This window comes from Hyla sarda, chromosome 4, assembly GCF_029499605.1.
Source record: "Hyla sarda isolate aHylSar1 chromosome 4, aHylSar1.hap1, whole genome shotgun sequence".
Classification (NCBI taxonomy): Eukaryota; Metazoa; Chordata; class Amphibia; order Anura; family Hylidae; genus Hyla; species Hyla sarda.
In genome coordinates, this window is record NC_079192.1 from 42,237,195 (window position 1) to 42,261,574 (window position 24,380).

General features: G+C 46.2%; 1 protein-coding gene across 4 annotated transcripts in view; it reads left to right on the top strand.

Annotated features, from left to right (window-relative positions):
• OLFM2 (olfactomedin 2) overlaps window positions 1-17,061 on the top strand; it is a 372,622-nt gene extending 355,561 nt beyond the window's left edge. For all 4 annotated transcript variants that reach the window (XM_056570655.1, XM_056570658.1, XM_056570657.1 and 1 more), the window contains exon 6: window positions 16,192-17,061. In XM_056570655.1, coding sequence (XP_056426630.1) covers window positions 16,192-16,866 — 675 coding nt within the window. In that variant the 3' untranslated portion in view covers window positions 16,867-17,061. The remainder of the gene's footprint in view (window positions 1-16,191) is intronic.
• Window positions 17,062-24,380: the final 7,319 nt, after the last annotated feature.

A 24,380-nucleotide genomic window follows, 5' to 3' on the forward strand; every position in this document is an offset into this window, starting at 1 on the left:
GTTCCGATCCCCTGAAATGAACAGTAAACTTTCATTTTTACATTCCCCACCAGGAGCCCTGAATGGCCGGGACCGAGGAGCCAATCAGGGCTCCTGGCAGGGTTTTAATATAGAAGAGCTGTGGTGGGCAAAGATGTATAGAATCACTGGGGGGGTATATATCTGGCCCCTCCAGCGTTTCTATGTATCTTTGCCCCTGCTGCGCTATATCAAACTTAGTGCCCGCTGTGCTTGAATAAATGTACTGCCCCCCAGCGCTATTATATATCTATACTGACCCCCGCTGCGCATATTTATATATATAATGCCCCCCCCAGCTGCGCATATTAATATTCATATTTTTTCCCTCCCCTGGCTGCCAATGAATGAAAACTCTATTAGCGGCAGAGCGGAAGGCTGCTGACCGCTCACGCTGCTAAGAGTTTGTCATTCATAGCAGGCAGCAGCTGCATATCATGCTGTGGGGGTCAGACATATGGATATATGTCTGACCCTCACATCATACATATACAAATGTCGGCTCACCGCTATGAATGACAAGTAAGCTATGAGGAGCAGCAGCGCGAGCCTCCCTGCACTGCTTTACTTGTCATTCATAGCGGTAAGCCGGCATTTGTATATGTATGATGTGAGGGTCAGACATATATCCATATATCTGACCCCCACAGCATGATATGAAGCTGCTGCCCACTATGAATGACAAACTCTTAGCAGCGTGAGCAGGCAGCAGCCTTCCGCTCCGCCACTAATAGAGTTTTCATTCATTGGTAGCCAGGGGAGGGAGAAAATATGAATATTAATATGCGCAGCTGGGGGGGGGTCAGTGTATATATAAATATGCACAAAGGGGGTCAGTATATGCGCAGCGGGGGTCAGTATAGATATATAATAGCGCTGGGGGGGGCAGTACATTTATTCAAGCACAGCGGGCACTAAGTTTGATATAGCGCAGCAGGGGGAAAGATATATAGAAACGCTGGAGGGGCCAGATATATACCCCCAGTGATTCTATACATCTTTGCCCACCACAGCGCTTCTATATTAAAACCCTGCCAGGAGCCCTGATTGGCTCCTCGGTCCCGGCCATTCAGGGCTCCTGGTGGGGAATTTAAAAATGAAAGTTTACTGTACATTGCTGGTGATTGGAACATGCCCCCCACTCCCCTGCTTAATAACATCTGATCGGATCGGGTCTCAGAAGTGAGACCCGGTGCGATCAATCCCTCAGCCCCTCTACTATTACCCCCAACATAGAACAGACCCTGTTCCATGATGGGGGTAGTAGTACAAGCACTAATGTAGTCAGAATTTGCAGATACTTTTTTCTGTCGCATTCAGAATACATTTTGTGCGACAGAAAAAACCCTGCAACAGAAAGAAAGGGAAATTGGGCGACAGATTAGTAAATAGCATCAGAAAAAAAAGGAGTAAAGGACTTGCAAAAACACAAACCGACACTCCACTCTTAGTAAATGAGGGCCATAGTCTTGCAATATTTGAAGGTCCAAAGTATGCGAAACACCATCCTACAGAATACAACATAAGAAAACAAAAAACAAAAAAAATTTGTAATAGAGGATGGTGTAAATGGTTTTCAAATGGTCAGAATCCTTTAAATTGAATTTTCACCATTAAACCATAAACAGTGTAGCAAGTAACAATGGGGCATATTGATTTTCATTAGTTTTTATAGTCAATTATTCATCAAAGTGGAAAAAGATTTTAGTTTCCTGGGGTTTCCAGGATTAGATAAAAGGGTCTGCTTTTCAGAAGTGGTGCCACATTTGCCATTAAGTCTAGTTTTGTAGTTCAGCATAGTTTAGTTGAATAAGGAAGAAGAGTGACGCCAGACACAGTCTCCGGATATGCATGTTATTGCTGTTTCAGAGAAGAAAAAAAATGTGGTAACTTTCTTTTTTTTATTTTTATTCCTTTGCACTCTGTATAAAGGGGATCTCCTTTCAAACCAAAATGAAATTTTAAGCTTTAGAAAGCCTTCTACAAATGTCATCAAAGTGTCTAACCACATGGGGGCACCTTGTTGGTTGAGTGGGTTGGCAGCAGATTCTATTCTAACAAGGTATTGAACCATACCTGAACTTTCAAATTTTTTTTTTAATCCATCATGTTTGTGTAGCATTAACTTTTCAGGGTGGCAAATGTGATTTTTGTTCTCCCACTGCTGTTATTGACCCCCTAAGAGTTCACTCCATAGTGCACAGCTATTTGTCATTCTTTCTAGTTCAGGGGGATGGGACCAGAACTGGGCTGTTTTCCAGCAGTACTCACATTTTGACTTCCTTTCCCTTATTTGTCTAGCTAATTACAGGATAGCACCTACTCTTTTTTTTTTATATGCCATGACATACATCTGGAGATAATACAGTGAACTTAACAGACTGCCACTGTGTTTGGGTAAGGGGATTTACAGTACACTAACATAGGTGGCATGCAGAGGAAAAAATTAGGCTATTTTTTAACAGTGTTTGCAAGGTGCTTTATGAGCACTAATGAAACAAACAGGATGACAGCAAGGAAGGGGTTACATCACAAAAGTCGTTGGTCTAAGCAGTGAATTGATGATGATGATTGTGATGTTAAATGGAGATGGTGTTACATTCAGGAGGCAATGACACAGCCTGGAGTTGGCGGCAGCATGAGGAGACCATATAGTGGCAATATGAGATAGCCTGGAGCTGGCAGCAGCATGAGGAGAACATATGGTGCAGTATGAGACAGCCTGGAGCTGACAGCAGCATGAGGAGGACATATGGTGGCAGTATGAGACAGCCTGGAGCTCGCAGCAGCATGAGGAGAACATATGGTGGCAGTATGAGACAGCCTGGAGCTCCCAGCAGCATGAGGAGAACATATGGTGGCAGTATGAGACAGCCTGGGGGTGGCATCAGCATATGGAGAACATAAGGTGGACGTATGTGACAGCCTGGAGGTAGCATCAACATGAGGAGAACATATGGTGGCAGAATGAGACAGCCTGGAGCTGGCAGCAGCATGAGGAGAACATATGGTGGTGGTATGGGACAGCCTGAAGCTGGCAGAAGCATGAGGAGAACATATGGTGCAGTATGAGACAGCCTGGAGATGGCAGCAGCATGAGGACAACATATGGTGGCAGTATGAGACAGCCTGGAGCTTGCAGCAGTATGAGGAGAAAATATGGTGGCAGAATGAGACAGCCTGGAGCTGGCAGCAGCATTGGGAGAACATATGGTGGCAGTATGAGACAGCCTGGAGCTTGCAGCAGTATGAGGAGAAAATATGGTGGCATAATGAGATAGCCTGGAGCTGGCAGCAGCATGAGGAGAACATATGGTGGCAGTTTGAGACAGCCTGAAGCTGACCGCAGCATGAGGAGAACATATGGTGGCAGAATGAGACAGCCTGGAGCTGGCAGCCGCATGAGGAGAACATATGGTGGCAGTTTGAGACAGCCTGGAGGTGGCATCTGCATGAGGAGAACATATGGTGGCAGTATAAGACAGCCTGGAGCTGGCATCAGCATGAGGAGAAAGTATGGTGGCAGTTTGAGACAGCCTGGAGCTGGCAGTAGCATGAAAAGAACATATGGTGGCAGAATGAGACAGCTTGGAGATGGCATAGTGGGGCGATGGGTGGCAATACCAGTAACCGGTGACGAAGGTGGGTGAAAAAAGGAGAACTTGGCATCAGATGTTGTGAATCAGATGGGTGGCGGGAGCAGAGGCAGGTAGGCAGAAGAAAAGGGTCTCTTTTGTAAAAGTGTTAGTGTGCACAAGTAAGTATTGAGGATATGCATTACGTAAAACATAACTTTTAATAACATTCTTATGATAAAATATATGTACCAAAATGTTTTTTTAATCAAACAAAAGGAAAGGTGTGCAAAAAACTCGATGTGCCACCTACACCACAAAGTATTCATGTGATGCAAAGACCTCTAAAAGGTGGAAGGGAACAACATAAGTATTTACCGTATTTATCGGCGTATAACACGCACTTTTTAGGCAAAAATTTTTAGCCTAAAGTCTATGTGCGTGTTATACGCCGATACACCCCCAGGAAAGGCAGGGGGAGAGAGGCCGTCGCTGCCCTCTTCTCTCCCCTTGCCTTTCCTGGGGTCTAGAGGGCTGCTGCCGGCCCTTCTCACCCCCTGGCTATCGGCGCCGCTGCCCGTTCTGTCCCCCTGACTATCGGTGCCGGCGCCGATAGCCAGGGGGAGAGAAGCGGCGCCGACAGCCAGGGGGAGAGAAGGGGCAGCGGCACCCATTGCCGGCGCTGCTGCCCCGTTGCCTCCCCCCATCCCCGGTGGCATAATTACCTGAGTCGGGTCCGCGCTGCTGCAGGCCTCCGGCGTGCGTCCCCGGCGTCGTTGCTATGCGCTGAACGGCGCGGCGCATGACGTCAGTGCGCCGCGCCGTGCATAGCAACGACGCAGGGGACGCACGCCGGAGGCCTGCAGCAGCGCGGACCCGACTCAGGTAATTATGCCACAGGGGATGGGGGAGGCAACGGGGCAGCGGCGCCGGCAATGGGTGCCCCTGCCCCTTCTCTCCCCCTGGCTGTCGGCGCCGCTTCTCTCCCCCTGGCTATCGGCGCCGGCACCGATAGTCAGGGGGACAGAACGGGCAGCGGCGCCGATAGCCAGGGGGTGAGAAGGGCCGACAGCAGCGCTCTAGACCCCAGGAAAGGCAGGGGGAGAGAAGCGGGCAGCGACGGCCTCTCTCCCCCTGCCTTTCCTGGGGGTATATCGGGGTATACACGCGCACACACGCACCCTCATTTTACCATGGATATTTGGGTAAAAAACTTTTTTTACCCAAATATCCTTGGTAAAATGAGGGTGCGTGTTATAGGCCGGTGCGTGGTATACCCCGATAAATACGGTACACCAAGGACATCTGTAAAGAACTTTATGTTTGGTAAGATATAAAAGGTAAGCCTTGTTTTAGCAGTTTAGACATGGTGCAGACCATCTGAAGGAGAAAGACAGTATTAGATTGCATAAATGTCGTCTCTCTCACTCACTCTCCCCTGCACATAGCATCATCAATTTTTCATTTGCACAGCCCACTGTTTCAAAGATCTGTAAAACGCCAGTGGGGTGTAAATGCTCACTGCACCCCTTATTAAATTCTGTGAGGGGTATAGTTTCCAAAATGTGGTCACATGTGGGGGGTCCACTGTTCTTGCACCATGGGGGCTTTGTAAACACACATGGCCCCCTACTTCCATTCCAAACAAATCTCTCTCCAAAAGCTCAATGGGGCTCCTTCTCTTCTGAGCATTGTAGTTCGCCTGCAGAGCACTTTACATCCACATATGGGGTAATTAAATACTCAGAAGAAATGGGGTTACAAATTTTCCTATTACCCCTTGTAAAAATGTCAAATTTGAGGGGAAAACTGCATTTTGGTGAAAATTTACACATTTACACATCCAACTTTAACGAAAAGTCGTCAAACACCTGTGGGGTTTTAAGACTCACTATAACCCTTATGTTCGTTGAGGGGTGTAGTTTCCAAAATAATGTACCATGTGGAATTTTTTTTTGCTGTTCTGGCACCATAGGGGCTTCCTAAATGTGACATGCCCCCCAAGAACCATTTCAGCAAAATTTGCTTTTTAAATGCCAAATGTGACTCCTCTTCTGAGCATTGTAGTGCGCCAGCCGAGCACTTGACGTCCATACTCAGAAGAAATGGGGTTACAAATTTTGGGTTGGCCTTTTCTCCTATTACCCCTTGTAGAAATGTAAAATTTGGGGAAAAACAAACATTTTAGTGAAAAAAAATTCATTTACATATCCGATTTTAACGAAATGTCGTCACTGGACCCCTTGTTACGTTCCTCGAGGGGTGTAGTTTCCAAAATAGTGTGTAATTTTTTTGCTGTTCTGGCACCATAGGGGCTTCCTAAATGCAACATGCCCCCAAAAACCATTTCAGCAAAATTCACTCTCCAAAATTCCCATTGTCACTCCTTCCCTTCTGAACCCTCTAGTGCACCCGTGGAGTACTTTACATCCACATATGAGGTATTTCCTTATCCGAGAGAAATTGGGTTACAAATTTTGGGGGGATTTCTTTCCTTTTACCCCTTGTAAAAAAATTTTTTTAAATGGATCTACAAGGTAATGCAAGTGCAAAAAATAAAGATTTTGAATTTTCTCCTTCACTTTGCTGCTATTCCTGTGAAACACCTAAAGGGTTAACAAACTTTTTGAATGTCATTTTTTATACTTTGAGGGGTGCAGTTTCTCTAATGGGTTCATTTATGGGGTATTTCTCACAGAAAAGCCCATCATATCCTTTTAAAACTTCACTGGTCCCTGAAAAATTTAGATTTTGAATTTTTCATGAACATTTTGAAAATTGCTGCTATACTTTGAAGCCCTCTAATGTCTTCAAAAAGTTAAAACATGTCAACTTTATGATGCCAACATAAAGTAGACATATTGTATTTGTGAATCAATATATAATTTATTTGGAATGTCCATTTTCCTTACAAGCAGAGAGTTTCAAAGTTTGAAAAATGCTACATTTTAATAATTTTCATGAAGTTTTAGGATTTTCCACCAAGAAAGGATACAAGTAACGATAAAAATTTACCACTATGTTAAAAATTTTATGTGTCACAATATCTCGGAATCAGAATAAAAGGTAAAAGCATCTCAGAGTTATTAATGCAAAAAGTGACAGTGGTCAGAATTGCAAAAAAGGGCTGAATCCTTAAGGTGAAAATGAACTGAGTTCCTAAATGGTTGAATCCTGACCCCATATCCCCTCCTGATATCCCCACCCTAAATCCCCTCCTCATATTCTGACCTCATATCTTGTCTTCATATCCCATCCTCATATCCTATCCTCATATCCCCTCCCCATATCTAATCCCCATTTCTAATCCTTAAATCCTGTCCTCAGGTAGGGATGCGTTGTGGTAAAGATATTGTAAGCTGAAAATAAAAGGTGTGTGGCTTAAAGGGTGGGCGTGTCTTTCCAAGATGGGGCATGGAATGCGGGGAGGGTGTGGCTTGCCAGCCGGACTGACACATTCACCAGGAGATGCAGAGCAGAGCTTGTGGAGTAAGGCACCAAAAGTCCTATATACTTGCATGGGACTTAAAGCAAAAAGATCATCCTTCACATATGGGGCAGGTTAGGGGTTAATTTAACCATTATATATTTTTGTAATGTGTGACCAAGTATTATTAAAACATCTCCAGCCGTTTGGAAGTTATGCAGTAACATACATTTCCCATACATCTGCATTTGACTTCAAACAAAAACCCTGACCCTCACAAGTGGGGGTAGGTTAGGCTTAAATTACCTATCCTATGTTTGTTGTTGACATATTAGTAACATGTGTACCAAGTTTCATGTAAATATCTTTTGCTGTTTGGAAGTGAAGCTGGAACATACACACACACACACACATTGGCGTTTATTTACTAAGAGTGGAATGTTGTTTTCTTTGTAGGTTTTGATTTCCGACAGGTATTTTCCCTAGGTATTTACTAAGGTTTCCCTACATTTTGCACTTTTCCCTACGTTTTGCGTTTTTTTTTTTTTTTTTACAGCTATTCTGATCTGTCGGGTTTTTCCCAGGTCAAATCCATCACATTTTCTGTAGAAAGCTTAGTAAATATGTTGGGATTTTTTAAAACTGTCGGGGACATGCCCATTTTGTCGGGACCATGCCCACTTTCTCCCATGACCACACCTCCTTTTTGGGTTTTTTCTTGTAAACTGGAGGGTTTTGTTCTTTTTTGGTCGCAAATTGTGTCGCATGGAACGTGCAAAACAATTTGGGCACAAAACCCCAGAAAAAAGGGTCGGGATCGCGTTAGTAAATAAACCCCATTGAGTTTTATATATATATATATATACATATATATATATATAGAGAGAGAGAGAGAGAGAGAGAGAGAGAGAGAGAGAGAGAGAGAGAGAGAGAGAGAGACTCATGCACAGCACTTTCTCAGTAACTGTACCGCCCAGTGTAAGCTGCATCTCTCTGCACCGATCTTTGCAGAATGGGTGGGAGACCATTGTGGACTTTCACTTTTCCAAAAACATTGATTGCAAACGTGTTTTTATGTTTCCAAATTGTTTGTGCATTTCAAACATTTTACAAACTCCGTCTTCTTTTGTAGAAAGAAACTGTCACGATTCGGCTTGCAGGTAGTGGATCCTCTGTGCCAGAGAGGGATTGGCGTGGACCGTGCTAGTGGACCGGTTCTAAGCCACTACTGGTTTTCACCAGAGCCCGCCGCAAAGCGGGATGGTCTTGCTGCGGCGGTAGTGACCAGGTCGTATCCACTAGCAACGGCTCACCTCTCTGGCTGCTGAAGATAGGCGCGGTACAAGGGAGTAGGCAGAAGCCAGGTCAGACGTAGCAGAAGGTCGGGGGCAGGCGGCAAGGTTCGTAGTCAGGATGGGTAGCAGAAGTTCAGGTACACAGGCTTTGGACACACTAAACGCTTTCACTGGCACAAGGCAACAAGATCCGGCAAGGGAGTGCATGGGAGGAGGTCAGATAAAGGCAGGGAGCAGATGGGAGCCAATTAAGCTAATTGGGCCAGGCACCAATCATTGGTGCGCTGGCCCTTTAAGTCGCAGAGAGCTGGCGCGCGCGCGCCCTAGAGAGCGGAGCCGCGCGCGCCAGCAGATGACAGCAGGGGACCGGGACGGGTAAGTGACCTGGGATGCGATTCGCGAGCGGGCGCGTCCCGCTGTGCGAACCGCATCCCCGACGGCCATGACAGTGCAGCGCTCCCGGTCAGCGGGACTGACCGGGGCGCTGCGGGGAGAGAGACGCCGTGAGCGCTCCGGGGAGGAGCGGGGACCCGGAGCGCTAGGCGTAACAGTACCCCCCCCCTTAGGTCTCCCCTTTTCTTTGACCGGCAACTGCCTCCCCTGGGATGAGGACACCGGGAAAAAATGGAGGGTTTCCTCAACGGCAGGCAGTACAGCAGGAGTGGGAATGGGGAGGGAGGGCAGAGGGCGAAGCCTGGCACGGGGCAGTGTGACACCAGGACGGGGGCCATGAGGAGGCACAGAGGTTTGCCTGACGGGACTGGGAGGGGGGGAGAGGCACTTCCTATGGCAGGCAGAGTCCCAGTTCTTTATCTCCCCGGTGGTCCAATCAAGGGTGGGGGAATGAAGCCGGAGCCATGGCAGACCGAGGAGGACCTCAGAGGTACAACTGGGGAGGATGAAGAACTCAATCCTTTCGTGGTGGGGTCCGATAGACATCAGGAGGGGTTCTGTGCGGTAACGCACGGTGCAGTCCAATCTGGCTCCGTTGACCGCGGAAATGTAGAGCGGTTTGGCGAGACGGGTCACCGGGATGCTGAATTTATTAACAAAGGACTCCAACATAAAATTCCCGGAGGCACCAGAGTCCAAGCAGGCCACGGCTGAGATGGAGGAGTTGGCTGTAGGGGAAATCCGCACGGGCACCGTGAGACGTGGAGAAGAAGACTTAGAAGCAAAAGATGCCACACCCACGTGAGCTGGGTGCGTGCGTGCGTTTCCCAGGCGTGGAGGACGGATAGGGCAATCCACCAAGAAATGCTCAGTACTGGCACAGTACAGACAGAGATTTTCTTCTCTACGGCGATTCCTCTCTTCCTGGGTCAGGCGAGACCGATCCACTTGCATGGCCTCCTCGGCGGGAGGCCCAGGCGAAGACTGCAAAGGATGCTGTGGGAGAGGTGCCCAGAGATCTAAGTCTTTTTCCTGGCGGAGCTCTTGGTGTCGCTCAGAAAAACGCATGTCAATGCGGGTAGCCAAATGGATGAGTTCTTGGAGGTTGGCAGGAATCTCTCGTGCGGCCAGCACATCCTTGATGCGACTGGATAGGCCTTTTTTAAAGGTCGCGCAGAGAGCCTCATTATTCCAGGATAGTTCAGAAGCAAAAGTACGGAATTGTATGGCGTACTCGCCAACGGAAGAATTACCCTGGACCAGGTTCAGCAAGGCAGTCTCAGCAGAAGAGGCTCGGGCAGGTTCCTCAAAGACACTTCGGACTTCAGCAAAGAAGGACTGGACTGTGGCTGTGGCAGGATCATTGCGGTCCCAGAGCGGTGTGGCCCAAGACAAGGCCTTTCCTGAAAGAAGACTTACTACGAACGCCACCTTAGACCGTTCTGTAGGAAACAAGTCTGACAACATCTCCATATGCAGGGAACACTGAGACAAAAATCCACGGCAGAGTCTGGAGTCCCCATCAAATTTGTCCGGCAGGGACAAGCGGAGGTTAGGAGCGGCCACTCGCTGCGGAGGAGGTGCAGGAGCTGGCGGAGGAGATGGTTGCTGCTGTAGCAGAGGCAGAATTTGCTGTAACATGGCGGTCAACTGCGACAGCTGCTGTCCTTGTTGGGCAATCTGCTGCGATTGCTGAGCGACCACCGTGGGAAGATCAGCGAGACTTGGCAGCGGCACCTCAGCGGGATCCATGGCCGGATCTACTGTCACGATTCGGCTTGCAGGTAGTGGATCCTCTGTGCCAGAGAGGGATTGGCGTGGACCGTGCTAGTGGACCGGTTCTAAGCCACTACTGGTTTTCACCAGAGCCCGCCGCAAAGCGGGATGGTCTTGCTGCGGCGGTAGTGACCAGGTCGTATCCACTAGCAACGGCTCACCTCTCTGGCTGCTGAAGATAGGCGCGGTACAAGGGAGTAGGCAGAAGCCAGGTCAGACGTAGCAGAAGGTCGGGGGCAGGCGGCAAGGTTCGTAGTCAGGATGGGTAGCAGAAGTTCAGGTACACAGGCTTTGGACACACTAAACGCTTTCACTGGCACAAGGCAACAAGATCCGGCAAGGGAGTGCATGGGAGGAGGTCAGATAAAGGCAGGGAGCAGATGGGAGCCAATTAAGCTAATTGGGCCAGGCACCAATCATTGGTGCGCTGGCCCTTTAAGTCGCAGAGAGCTGGCGCGCGCGCGCCCTAGAGAGCGGAGCCGCGCGCGCCAGCAGATGACAGCAGGGGACCGGGACGGGTAAGTGACCTGGGATGCGATTCGCGAGCGGGCGCGTCCCGCTGTGCGAACCGCATCCCCGACGGCCATGACAGTGCAGCGCTCCCGGTCAGCGGGACTGACCGGGGCGCTGCGGGGAGAGAGACGCCGTGAGCGCTCCGGGGAGGAGCGGGGACCCGGAGCGCTAGGCGTAACAGAAACAATAGGAAGAAAAGGTACAAAACCCCCTGGGGCAAAAACTGATTTGTCCACATGAACCAATGAGAGTTCAGCATTCATTTTTTTAACTAGCTCTGGTAAAATGAAAGCTGAGCTGTATGGCTGCTGTGGGCAAATCAGACAATTGTTGTCTTAAAAAGTTTTTATTTATTCCCTCAATGTTTGTATTTTCAGTTTAAAATTCAGAACAAAGAAACACAGTTTGCTTGTCTGGATGTGTTTGCCAACAAAGTCTGTAAAACATCCCCCTTCCCTGGACACCAGATAGTCTTCTTTTGTATTGTGCTGTGTTAGCACTCCTCTTCAGGTCTCTTGTATTTTTATCTACTCAGTAATCCCGTTTTCTTTTATGATGCGTACGGATGTAGGAAAAAGACTTTGAGGAGTTTCAGTCTCATAAAATACTTGTATATTGTATATTCAAAGTGCAAAAATAGGAGTAAGAAACACGATGCTTTGAAGGAAATTGTGGAAATATTTTCTCTCAGCAACAGTGAGATTGACAAGAAGTTGAAAGCGCTCTGCGTCCAGTTCCGTAGGGAGCAGAAAGCTTTATGTAATAGCTTCCTCCTCCTCGGTAAACATCTCAAGCTCAACCGGGCGGTCTGGACATAGAATGTCCTATAAATATGTTTTCAAAATATTGTTATTCAACAATGAAGATTGATCTGCCAGTAAAACCTATTGTTACTTGCTACACTTTTTAAGGTTTAATGGTGAAATATTGCAAAACTATGTCTGGGCATGCTGGGAGTCGTAGTTTTGCAACATCTGGAGGTCTACTGTTTGTAAAGCACTCTTGTAGGGCATTCAGGGATGTCTAGATGGCTTTGGTAGGGTTCCAATCAATGTATCAAAACATTATCACAAAATGGATAACTAGATTTATTCTAGCAGAGGTGATCACCATAAAAGGGTTTCACAAATGCAAATTCAGCTTTCCAGGGCCGGGCACACTGTGCCTTACTCTGAAAATCTTTTCCTCACATTACACAGCAAATCAATGCTGCTATTCACAGCCTTGACATGCTTCCAATTGCCGACATGTACTGGGTCTCCCAGGTAAGAGCAGAAAATTTTTCTGGCTGAACGCTATAAACTTTTCTGCTTTTGTGGGGAGGAAATTGTGGACCTATTGTTTCTCAGCAACAGTGAGATTGACAAGAAGTTGAAAGTGCTCTGTGTCCAGTTCCTTAGGGAGCAGAAAGCTTGTATATAATAGCTTCCCCCTCGTCTGTAAACATCTCAAGCCTAACCGGCAGGTCTAGACACAGAAGGTTTAATAAATATGTTTGCAAAATATTTTTATACAACATGTTTTTAGTGTTTTAAACAATTAAAAAAATTATTGCAAATGGTTTGCAGAAATGTGTTTCCAAGTGTAGACAGGTCCATAGAACCATCGACTGCAAAGAGGAGAGTATGAGACACATCGAAACAATATAACCTGTTACCTAAGAAGCCTTCTAAAAAAAAAAATCAATCCCATTTGCAATGGCAAATCTAATAAACCACTGCAGCACTGTTCATGAGGGAAGTAAAGGGCCCATAGACATTAGAGAAAACTAAGTGGGACCAGTCCACTATTATATGTGTAAAGAGACTTCACAAATTTTCCCCAAAGATACATATTTAATGTATGTTGACTTTTTAAAGCTTGATTCCTTTTCCCTCCCTGGGGATAAGCTGCTGCCAGAGGTGCCTGAGGGTGGCATATCCTATCGCCTGATAAAAACAGATGTTGTTTATATTGGGGAATCAGAAAGAATAGCTGTCGGCTGAATAAGCATTTAGGAAACAGCATAAATAACAAAATTATTGATTTGAAGAAGGGAATTCATCAAGCTTTTTAGATCGTTTCTTTTCTATCTAAAACTCACATCAAAAGTCTCAGTCACTTCTCCTGCGACTTTTGCTATAGATCATATCTGAAAGGGAACCCACCATGTGCAGTGCTTTAGAATAGTTTTACGCAGGGGTGATTGATTCATGATGTGCAACTTTTCTCTGAAAGTCGCAAAAAAGTCGCAGCTCCCGTCCTTTACACACTAACCCACACTAATTTACTTCAGCACTGAAAAGTGCTCTAAGCGAACCCCCCCCCACACACACACACACACACGCGCGCGCTCTCAGACCTCCTTTTCAATCCTAGCAGCGTCTAATCCGATGGCCCCTGAACGCGATGATGTTGCCCGTCCCCCTCCCTACAGATGTCCGTCCCTGCTACCCCCCACCCATCCTTAAAGTTCCGCATGGCACCCCCCCCCCCTTTTTCAAATCTTAGAAATTACCACAATGTTGAGCAGTGGTGCAGAGGGTAGGTGCTCTGTGTTTTCACTAGCTGATCTCATACGTTTATGGGTTCATAAAACAGATAATTATAGAATTACTTACAATGCCTGAACAGGTGGGAAATTTAGGAGAACTGTGAGGTAAATTTTCAGGAATGTTCCCGAGCGCCAAATTCATCAAGTGGTGTGCTACTTTTTGTGAATTTGGTGCAGGGAGTTAAAAAAACAAGGCGACTGTTACGCCTAGCGCTCCGGGTCCCCGCTCCTCCCCGGAGCGCTCACGGCGTCTCTCTCCCTGCAGCGCCCCGGTCAGTCCCGCTGACCGGGAGCGCTGCACTGTCATGGCCGTCGGGGATGCGATTCGCACAGCGGGACGCGCCCGCTCGCGAGTCGCATCCCAGGTCACTTACCCGTCCCGGTCCCCTGCTGTCATGTGCTGGCGCGCGCGCGCCAGCTCTCTGAGACTTAAAGGGCCAGTGCACCAATGATTGGTGCCTGGCCCAATTAGCTTAATTGGCTTCCACCTGCTCCCTGGCTATATCTGATCTCCTCCCTTGCACTCCCTTGCCGGATCTTGTTGCCTTGTGCCAGTGAAAGCGTTTAGTGTGTCCAAAGCCTGTGTTACCTGAACTTCTGCTATCCATCCTGACTACGAACCTTGCCGCCTGCCCCCGACCTTCTGCTACGTCTGACCTTGCCTCTGCCTAGTCCTTCTGTCCCACGCCTTCTCAGCAGTCAGCGAGGTTGAGCCGTTGCTAGTGGATACGACCTGGTTGCTACTGCCGCAGCAAGACCATCCCGCTTTGCGGCGGGCTCTGGTGAAAACCAGTAGCCTCTTAGAACCGGTCCACTAGCACGGTCCACGCCAATCCCTCGCTGACACAGCGGATCCACAACCCGTAAGCCGAATCGTGACAGCGACCTTTCATGACTAAAATAGTAAAAAAAAAATTATACAAGCATTAATGAATTCCCCTCAAAGACTCTTCTCCGTATGACGAGCCTCACAATACTGTTTATATGATACACCATGGGAAAAAACATACACAAATATTTATTTCCTATGGAAAATTGATATTAAGCTTCAAGGGGTTGCCTTGTAAAGATGGGGTGCAAAAGCTTTTTTTTTTTTTTTAATGTCTATGGCATGTTGAAGTAGGGAGATTGGGAGATTCAGAAGCTTTATAAAATAGACTCATGACCCGTTAAGAGGGGGGGGGGGGGGGGGGCAGCAATTTGTCAAGATGATTTTAGTGTGTAAAACAGTAGAAGGATTTTATAACAAGATGTTCTCACTTTAGAGAGCAGGTTCTAGGGAACCAATAGAGGACTATGAAAATTTGTAGGTGAGGAAGTGTTGGTGTCCCTGTGTTGAGTTGTATTGAGATGAACTCACATCCTCCTATAGAGGCATACATATACATATAAGTATTTAGAGGATCATTGTTTTATGCCCACATTATTTATCTGTTGTTGTATTTTATAAAAGGTCAGTGGTATTGTAAGTGCTAGTGCTACTTCATTTACGTGTGTTGGATAAGTCTCAGTTTATTTATATGCTTTTCTTTACTTTACATTTAAACATACATCCATTCATTTTATAATCATTTATTTACCCTTTAATGACCACAATATGTATTTTATTGGATTTATTGGCTCTGGTCTCCTGTGCCAAATACTACGGGAGCTTGACTGCAGCATGACAGCAGGGTTCGCTCTCTAACTACCAGGAGCAGAGAAACCTTCAATCCTCATAGGTTAACCCCTTAGATGCCATGGACAATTTTTACTATGGCATTTAAGTTTTTTGGCAACCGTCACCCCATTGCCACCTCGGTTACAAGATGACTGGGAGACAGAAGCGTTTTTATAGCAGCAGGGGTCCCAATGAAGGCTCTAAAGTATGCCATGAATTTGCCTCTACTCATCTGTTGCTTCAAAAGGGCTGGATAGGCTGCCTGTTAAATTTCATTAGTTATCCTGCATGGCGATTTCTGGGGGGGGGGGGGGGGGGATAAAGAAAGAAAAACTAGGTCAGGATTGCTGTATTTTGTTAATCTGTCTCCAAACTGAAAATAAATTAACCCTAAAAAGTGGCATCAAACAGTACAATTCAAGCCCCCCTATAGGTATGTCGACCAAAAAAATGTAAAGTTATGATGAAATAATGAATAATGAATTTTGAATATTTTCTAAAGAGATGTCCTTTGGTCTCTAGAGTGTGAAACGTTGGCTTCTCAGAATCCATTTAGACAACATTTTTAGATCATGGGCTGTCCATCAGCAGGATATTAAAAAGGGATGCCAACATACAGCCCGATGTATTGTTGACTGGTTTATAGACTTCAAAGTATGTTCCAACCATTTCCTGAATGTATGCACTGTCTGTACAGGACTCAAAAACATGGTTGACCATGTCCCACACAGACATCTTATACGTTCCCAGAAATTGACTGAACGTAGTCACATATAGACTATTTGCAGTCAATTCAAGTCTTTGGGCTCATCTGAAACACATCAGATTGTATGTCTGCATCTCAATGTCAGTCTGAAAACATGGTCTTAATGCAGCCGTACTGTTATTACTGATATTGTTCTTTTAAGTAGCCTTTATGGAATTGCTATTATGAGTACATTAGGAAAACACAAAAAAACATATTTTCTGAGTTCTTACATAACTGTATTTTTTCCCCGTAGGTCTGGTACATGGATGGTTATCTGAAAGGTCGAAGAGTCTTGGAATATCGAAGCCTCAACGACTTTATCAAGGGTCAGAACTTTGTTCAGCACCTCCTTCCACATCCTTGGGCCGGCACTGGACATGTGGTTTACAATGGCTCCCTCTATTACAACAAGTATCAGAGTAACATAGTGGTAAAATATCACTTCCGGTCCCGCAGTGTCGCTGTCCAGAGGAACCTGAACAACGCCGGCTACAACAACACCTTTCCCTACTCCTGGGGAGGCTTCTCAGACATAGATTTCATGGTGGATGAAAATGGGCTTTGGGCTGTTTACACGACCAACCAGAATGCAGGAAATATTGTTGTCAGCAAGTTGGATCCCATGACACTGGAGATCCTCCAGACCTGGGACACCGGCTACCCAAAGCGAAGTGCTGGAGAGTCCTTCATGATATGTGGTACCCTCTATGTAACCAATTCTCATCTAGCTGGAGCCAAGATCTACTTTGCGTATTATACAAATTCGTCTACGTATGAGTACACAGATATCCCATTCCATAATCAGTATTCACATATCTCTATGCTGGACTATAACCCACGAGAAAGAGTCCTCTACACCTGGAACAATGGTCACCAAGTTCTCTACAATGTCACTCTGTTCCATGTTATAAAGACTTCTGGAGAGTGATGTAGACTGTATCAGACATTCATCTCACCTATTTTTGTTCTTTCTTGGTTAAATTCTTTTTACAGTCTGATAATTCCAGTTATTTCTACGAAACGCACAGAACACAAAAAGACTTTCACGTGGTTGAGTGAGCATGGTATCAAGTAAACGTTTTCTTTTCTCTCCGGTGGCAAATAAAGACAGTATTTGACATTGGTACTGTTTGATAAGTAGTATTTCTTTCCTGTAAAAACATGTAAAAAATCCTGTAGACAAGATAATGAGATAAAACGATATAGTCTGCTACATGAGGTTAAAGAAGCATTCCAGGATTTTTTCTTTCTTTTGCTAATATAGTCCAGCATAGGCAATGTTTAGAGTATAAGGCAGAGGTTCTTATGTATGCCTGGAGCTTACCTATTTCTACCTAATGTGGTAGATATGGGATATGCTTCATGTTGGATTAGATAGATCACTAAATCCCTCGCTTATGCTGCCTTCATTTCCCTTGACACCTCTGGCTCCTCTAAGATCGTGTGGAGTGTGGTGTTTGATCATTGCACCTGGTCATCTTATTAAGCTAGTGGTGCTGGAGGTCATCTAGACTTATTAGTGACTTTAAACTTCTGAAATGAAGAGACAACTTATCCTGCCAAACCCCAATCACCTCTGCACAGGATCTGCTGTCACTGCATAAGCTTCAAAGCATGAACAATAGTAACAGATTTTTCAAGCATGAGTATATGGAGAAATCAATGTCATGGCTTTATTCGGGATCAAAATTTACATAAACAATACAAACAGGAACAATAAAACCGCCTGATGCATTTCATGCTAACAGAGCATAAAGGAGTTATCTGGCCAAAGACATCTTATCCCCTATCCAAAGGATAGGGCATAAGATGTCTGATCGTGGAGGGGCCCGCCACTGGGACCCCTCGCGATCTCTGTGCAGCACCCGCATTCTATGTATGCAATGGAGGGGGTGTGGTGTGACATCATGAGGGGGTGTGGCATTAAGGCACATCTCCAATCCCAGAAAGAAAGAGCTTTCCAAGACTGGAGACGCAGCCCTACATAGAATGTGGGTGCTGCACGGAGATCGCAGGGGGTCCCAGCGGCTGGCCCCCGTGATCAGTTTTGGCTGGATAACGCCTTTAATTATAGACTGTCCATGATTAAGCTCTGTTAGTGTTAAACGTTTGTATTGTTAATGTGATTTTTTTATCCCAGATAAAGCCAAGATATAGATTTTTCCACAGCTTAATGCCGGACAAATATTTTCCTATTATAAGTGGGTTGGGGTCAGTTCATAGTACCTGCAGTTTGGATACATTATCATATTTACAGTGGATCTTTTAAAGAACTATTGCCATGAATTGAAAGTTATTTAACCTATAATCATAACTGAGGTGTTTTATGAAGATTTGAAGTTTTTAGGCTGTTTTAAATTTGTTCTGCATTTTTACATTTTTTTCTTCATTTAGCCTAGATTTGCTGTGATTTTCCAAAATCACTATAAAAATAACACATTTGAAAAGATGATGGAAAAATTGCTAAATTTTTGCAGAATGAACAAAAACAAGAAAAAAAATGCAGCAAAAAAGCAATGTGTGAACACAGCCTCAGATAAGTTGTATAACTACTAAAGATATTGGGGGAGATTTATTAAAAGTTGTCCAGAGAAAAAGTTGCTGAGTTGCCCATAGCAACCAATCAGATTGCTTCTTTCTTTTTGCAGAGACCTTTTAAAAAATGAAAGATTGGTTGCTTAGGGTAACGCAGCAACTTTTCCTCTAGACAGGTTTGCAATAATGCAAAATACTGCAATACTCTCAATTCTGAACAGGTTTTTAAATCTTAAATTCACTGGAAAAAAATAACACAGAGAAACAAAAAATTAAAACAGAAATGAGAAAAGAAAAAAACATATACTTCATTGCTTCTCTTGACAACTGCAGAATACCGTATGCTTCTCTTACATCTTTTGCCCCGAGCAGACCCCTGAATTAACATAGCCATTAGACTGGACCCCTGAACACATTCATACAAGACCACAAAATGGCTTATTCAGATGCCCATTGTAGGAAAAAAAACTGATAAACCCCTCTAAAGGGAATTTGTAAGTTCGAGATCATGCTTAGAACTCAAATGCCTTTGAGGCAGCACTGAGCTGCAGCATATATGCTCAGAGATAGGAGACAGGCACTGATATTGAGATCCCAGTGGTTGGAGCCCCCCACGATCCTGGGGCTATTGGATAAGTTGTTAATACCAAGACAATCCCTTTAAGGCTAGCTTTGACTCTTATCCCAGTTCTGATGCTCATATAGTAAGAAGAACTTTTAGTGGAGGACAAGGCTCAGCATGGACAAGCCGTGAAACCTTTTGTGTACTGACACCATTCTATCACACCCAGCAGTAATGTTTCCAGCTCTTCTGTGGTTCATACCAGTCAGTCTAGTCTTTACTCCTCACTTCAATGAGCCTTGGGCACACACTAATCTCCCATCCCTTAAGACCTCTTGTTTTGGACCCAGTCACCTAGCCATCTAGCCATCACAATTTGGGTGTCGTCACAGTTGCTTAGATCCTTACACTTTCCCATTTTATTTGCTTCAAATGCATCAACTTCGAAAACTGACTGTTCACATGCTGGCTAATATATCCCACCCTTTTAGAGGCGCCATTTTCACCATCCATTATCTGGAGTTTAACATGCAATCTTGTGATTCCATACACTGCAGAGCCTGGCCAGAACTTCAGAGCATAGATCGGACAGCGAGGAGGCAAATAAGGGTCCTCTCGCTATCCACTCATATGATTGGGACTATTCACCATGGATGTCCCAATCTGCTCTGCTGAGCTACTGTAACCGTAAACCCTGAATTTAGACGCTGCAATCTAAAGGGTTAATGTTGGGCATTAGCCTGATTGGCAATGTCCGGTATTAATCATGGGTCCTGGCTGCTGATAGCGTGAGCATGCTTCAAACCCTGTTAATGGAACCAGGTTGTACAGGTACGCCCTTGGTCCTTAAGCACCAGTGACCAAGGGTGAACCTGTACGCCCTTAGTCCTAGAGGGGTTAAGGAAACCTGAAGCTCAAATATCATAAAGATTTTTTTTTTCTCTCAAAAAGTAGATAAATAGCCTTTAGGTTTAACTTGAAAAATCCTATTGTGACTCCAGATAATGGATATCTGTACTTTACATATATGTATATTAGATAAGCCAACCTGAAGAGGGAGCTCTCTGTCCCTGCTCCCATGTAAGAGCGATAGTTTAGTTGGGGAGCACAGAAATACCCCCCAATTTTTTATTACCAATTATTAATACTCCCCCTCCTCCAATAACAACTTGATCTCTGCTAGTAGGTTTACATGGTCCTAGCATCTATTTATGAAAGGAAATAAAACAAGATATAAAAAGCATCTTAACAACAAACATCACTAAATACAATCATCTCAACGTGATTTAACATATACTTAACTCCATACAGAATCATACATAGAGACATAACAGCAAGACATAAAAACAAGGGAAATCCTGGGAGCTACTGAACCCAGCTCGAAGGCACCAGAGAACTAACGGCGGATGACAATGTTCAATAAAGCCACCAACTACGAAGAGATACCATCCTAAAGGAGAAAAAATACCAACATTGGAACATCAACATCAAGGTACCCTCCCTGCAGCTGTCATAACAAATACACATACAGTACCTATGAGATCGAACAAACAGACGATTAATCCCTCCAGCTACAGAGCCTCCAGATACCAACTAATAAAATTTAATCTCCAAGGACCGCTTTTGCCAAGTGCAGTCCTCAAGTCCCCCCAACAGGTCATAATTTATGGATATACCATAAAGAGGACACTACTGTGGTGCCTGATGCAATGAGCATAATAATATCACCTGTGAAAGACTAAGGAAATCCTGAAAACACGACCTGTTGGGGGACTTTAGGACTTGGCTTGGGAAACACTGTCCTAGGACAAGTGTCACGATACGGCTGGCAGGAGGTGGATCCTCTGTGCCAGAGAGGGATTGGCGTGGACCGTGCTAGTGGACCGGTTCTAAGTTACTACTGGTATTCACCAGAGCCCGCCGCAAAGCGGGATGGTCTTGCAGCGGCGGTAGTAACCAGGTCGTATCCACTAGCAACGGATCAACCTCTCTGACTGCTGAGATAGGCGCGGTACAAGGGAGTAGACAAGAGCAAGGTCGGACGTAGCAGAAGGTCGGGGCAGGCAGCAAGGATCGTAGTCAGGGGCAACGGCAGGAGGTCTGGAACACAGGCTAGGAACACACAAGGAAACGCTTTCACTGGCACAATGGCAACAAGATCCGGCGAGGGAGTGCAGGGGAAGTGAGGTATACATAGGGAGTGCACAGGTGAACACACTAATTAGACCAACTGCGCCAATCAGTGGCGCAGTGGCCCTTTAAATCGCAGAGACCCGGCGCGCGCGCCCTAGGGAGCGGGGCCGCGCGCGCCGGGACAGGACCGACGGAGAGCGAGTCAGGTACGGGAGCCGGGGTGCGCATCGCGAGCGGGCGCCACCCGCATCGCGAATCGCATCCCGGCTGGGGGCGGTATCGCAGCGCACCCGGTCAGTAGATCTGACCGGGGCGCTGCAGTTGCGAGGATGTTGCGAGCGCTCCGGGGAGGAGCGGGGACCCGGAGCGCTCGGCGTAACAGTACCCCCCCCCTTGGGTCTCCCCCTCTTCTTGGAGCCTGGGAACCTGAGGACCAGACTTTTGTCTAGGATGTTGTCCTCAGGTTCCCAGGATCTCTCTTCAGGACCACAGCCCTCCCAATCAACCCAAAAAATTTTTTTCCCTCTGACCGTCTTGGAGGCCAGTATCTCCTTCACGGAGAAGATGTCAGAAGAACTGGAAACAGGAGTGGGAGAAACAAGTTTGGGAGAGAAACGGTTGATGATGAGTGGTTTAAGGAGAGAGACATGAAAGGCATTGGGAATACGAAGAGAAGGAGGAAGAAGAAGTTTGTAAGAGACAGGATTAATCTGGCACAAGAAATTGAAAGGACCAAGATAGCGTGGTCCCAGTTTGTAACTGGGGACACGAAAGCGGACATATTTAGCGGAGAGCCATACCTTGTCTCCGGGAGCAAAAATGGGGGGAGCTCTCCTTTTCTTATCGGCAAACCTTTTCATGCGAGATGAAGCCTGTAAAAGAGAATTTTGGGTCTCTTTCCATATGGTGGAAAGATCACGAGTCACTTCATCCACAGCGGGCAAACCAGAGGGCAAGGGAATAGGGAGGGGGGGAAGAGGGTGACGGCCGTACACCACGAAAAATGGGGATTTAGCAGAAGATTCAGAGACTCTGAAGTTGTACGAGAATTCGGCCCATGGTAGAAGATCTGCCCAGTCATCCTGGCGGGAGGAAACAAAATGCCGTAAATAGTCACCCAGGACCTGGTTAATTCTTTCTACTTGCCCATTGGATTGAGGATGATAAGCAGAAGAGAAGTTTAATTTAATCTTGAGTTGTTTACAGAGAGCCCTCCAGAATTTTGACACGCATTGGACGCCTCTATCCGAGACGATCTGCATGGGCAAACCGTGAAGACGAAAAATGTGTACAAAAAATTGTTTTGCCAACTGAGGCGCTGAAGGAAGACCAGGAAGAGGAATAAAATGTGCCATCTTGGAAAATCGATCAACGACCACCCAAACAACAGTGTTGCCACGGGATGGGGGTAGGTCTGTAATAAAGTCCATACCAATCAGAGACCAAGGCTGTTCGGGGACAGGCAGAGGATGAAGGAGACCAGCAGGCTTCTGGCGAGGAGTCTTATCCCGGGCACAGACAGTACAGGCCCGCACAAAATCAACGACATCCGTCTCCAGAGTCGGCCACCAAAAGAAACGAGAGATGAGTTGCAAGGACTTTTTGATGCCCGCATGGCCTGCGAGGTGGGAGGAGTGACCCCATTTGAGAATCCCGAGACGTTGGCGTGGAGAAACGAAGGTCTTCCCTGGAGGAGTTTGCCTGATGGAGGCTGGAGAAGTGGAGATCAGACAGTCAGGAGGAATGATGTGTTGCGGAGAGACCTCTACTTCCGAGGCATCCGAGGAACGAGAGAGAGCATCGGCCCTAATGTTCTTGTCGGCAGGGCGAAAATGAATTTCAAAGTTAAAACGGGCAAAGAACAACGACCACCTGGCCTGGCGAGGATTCAGCCGTTGGGCAGACTGGAGATAGGAGAGATTCTTGTGATCGGTGTAAATGATAACTGGAAATTTTGATCCCTCCAGCAGATGCCTCCATTCCTCAAGTGCCAATTTTATGGCCAGTAGTTCTCGATCCCCGATGGAGTAGTTCCTCTCCGCCGGAGAGAAGGTCCTAGAAAAAAAACCACAAGTAACAGCATGCCCGGAAGAATTTTTTTGTAGAAGGACCGCTCCAGCTCCCACTGAGGAGGCATCAACCTCCAATAGGAAGGGTTTAGATGGGTCAGGTCTGGAGAGCACGGGAGCAGAAGAAAAGGCAGACTTGAGCCGTTTAAATGCGTCTTCCGCTTGGGGAGACCAGGACTTAGGATTGGCATTCTTCTTGGTTAAACCCACGATAGGAGCCACAATAGTGGAAAAATGTGGAATAAATTGTCTGTAATAATTGGCGAACCCCAAAAAACGTTGGATAGCACGGAGTCCGGAGGGGCGTGGCCAATCTAAGACGGCAGAGAGTTTATCTGGGTCCATTTGTAGTCCTTGGCCAGAGACCAAGTATCCTAGGAAAGGAAGAGATTGACATTCAAACAGACATTTCTCCATTTTGGCATAAAGTTGATTGTCTCGAAGTCTCTGAAGAACCATGCGGACATGCTGGCGGTGTTCTTCTAAGTTGGCAGAAAAAATCAGAATATCGTCCAGATAAACAACAACACAGGAATATAAGAGATCACGAAAAATTTCATTAACAAAGTCTTGGAAGACGGCAGGGGCGTTGCACAGGCCAAAGGGCATGACCAGATACTCAAAGTGTCCATCTCTGGTGTTAAATGCAGTTTTCCATTCGTCCCCCTCCCTGATGCGGATGAGATTATAAGCACCTCTTAAGTCCAGTTTGGTAAAGATGTGGGCACCTTGAAGGCGATCAAAGAGTTCTGAGATAAGAGGTAGGGGGTAGCGGTTCTTTACCGTGATTTTATTAAGTCCGCGGTAATCAATGCAAGGACGTAGGGAGCCATCTTTTTTGGACACAAAGAAAAATCCAGCTCCGGCAGGAGAGGAGGATTTGCGGATAAACCCCTTTTTTAAATTTTCCTGGATGTATTCAGACATAGCAAGAGTCTCTGGGGCGGACAGAGGATAAATTCTGCCCCGGGGTGGAGTAGTGCCCGGGAGGAGGTCAATAGGACAGTCATAAGGCCTGTGAGGAGGTAAAGTCTCAGCTTGCTTTTTGCAAAATATGTCAGCATAGTCCATATAAGCCTTAGGAAGACCGGTTACAGGGGGAACCACAGGGTCACGGCAGGGAGTACTGGAAGCCGGTTTAAG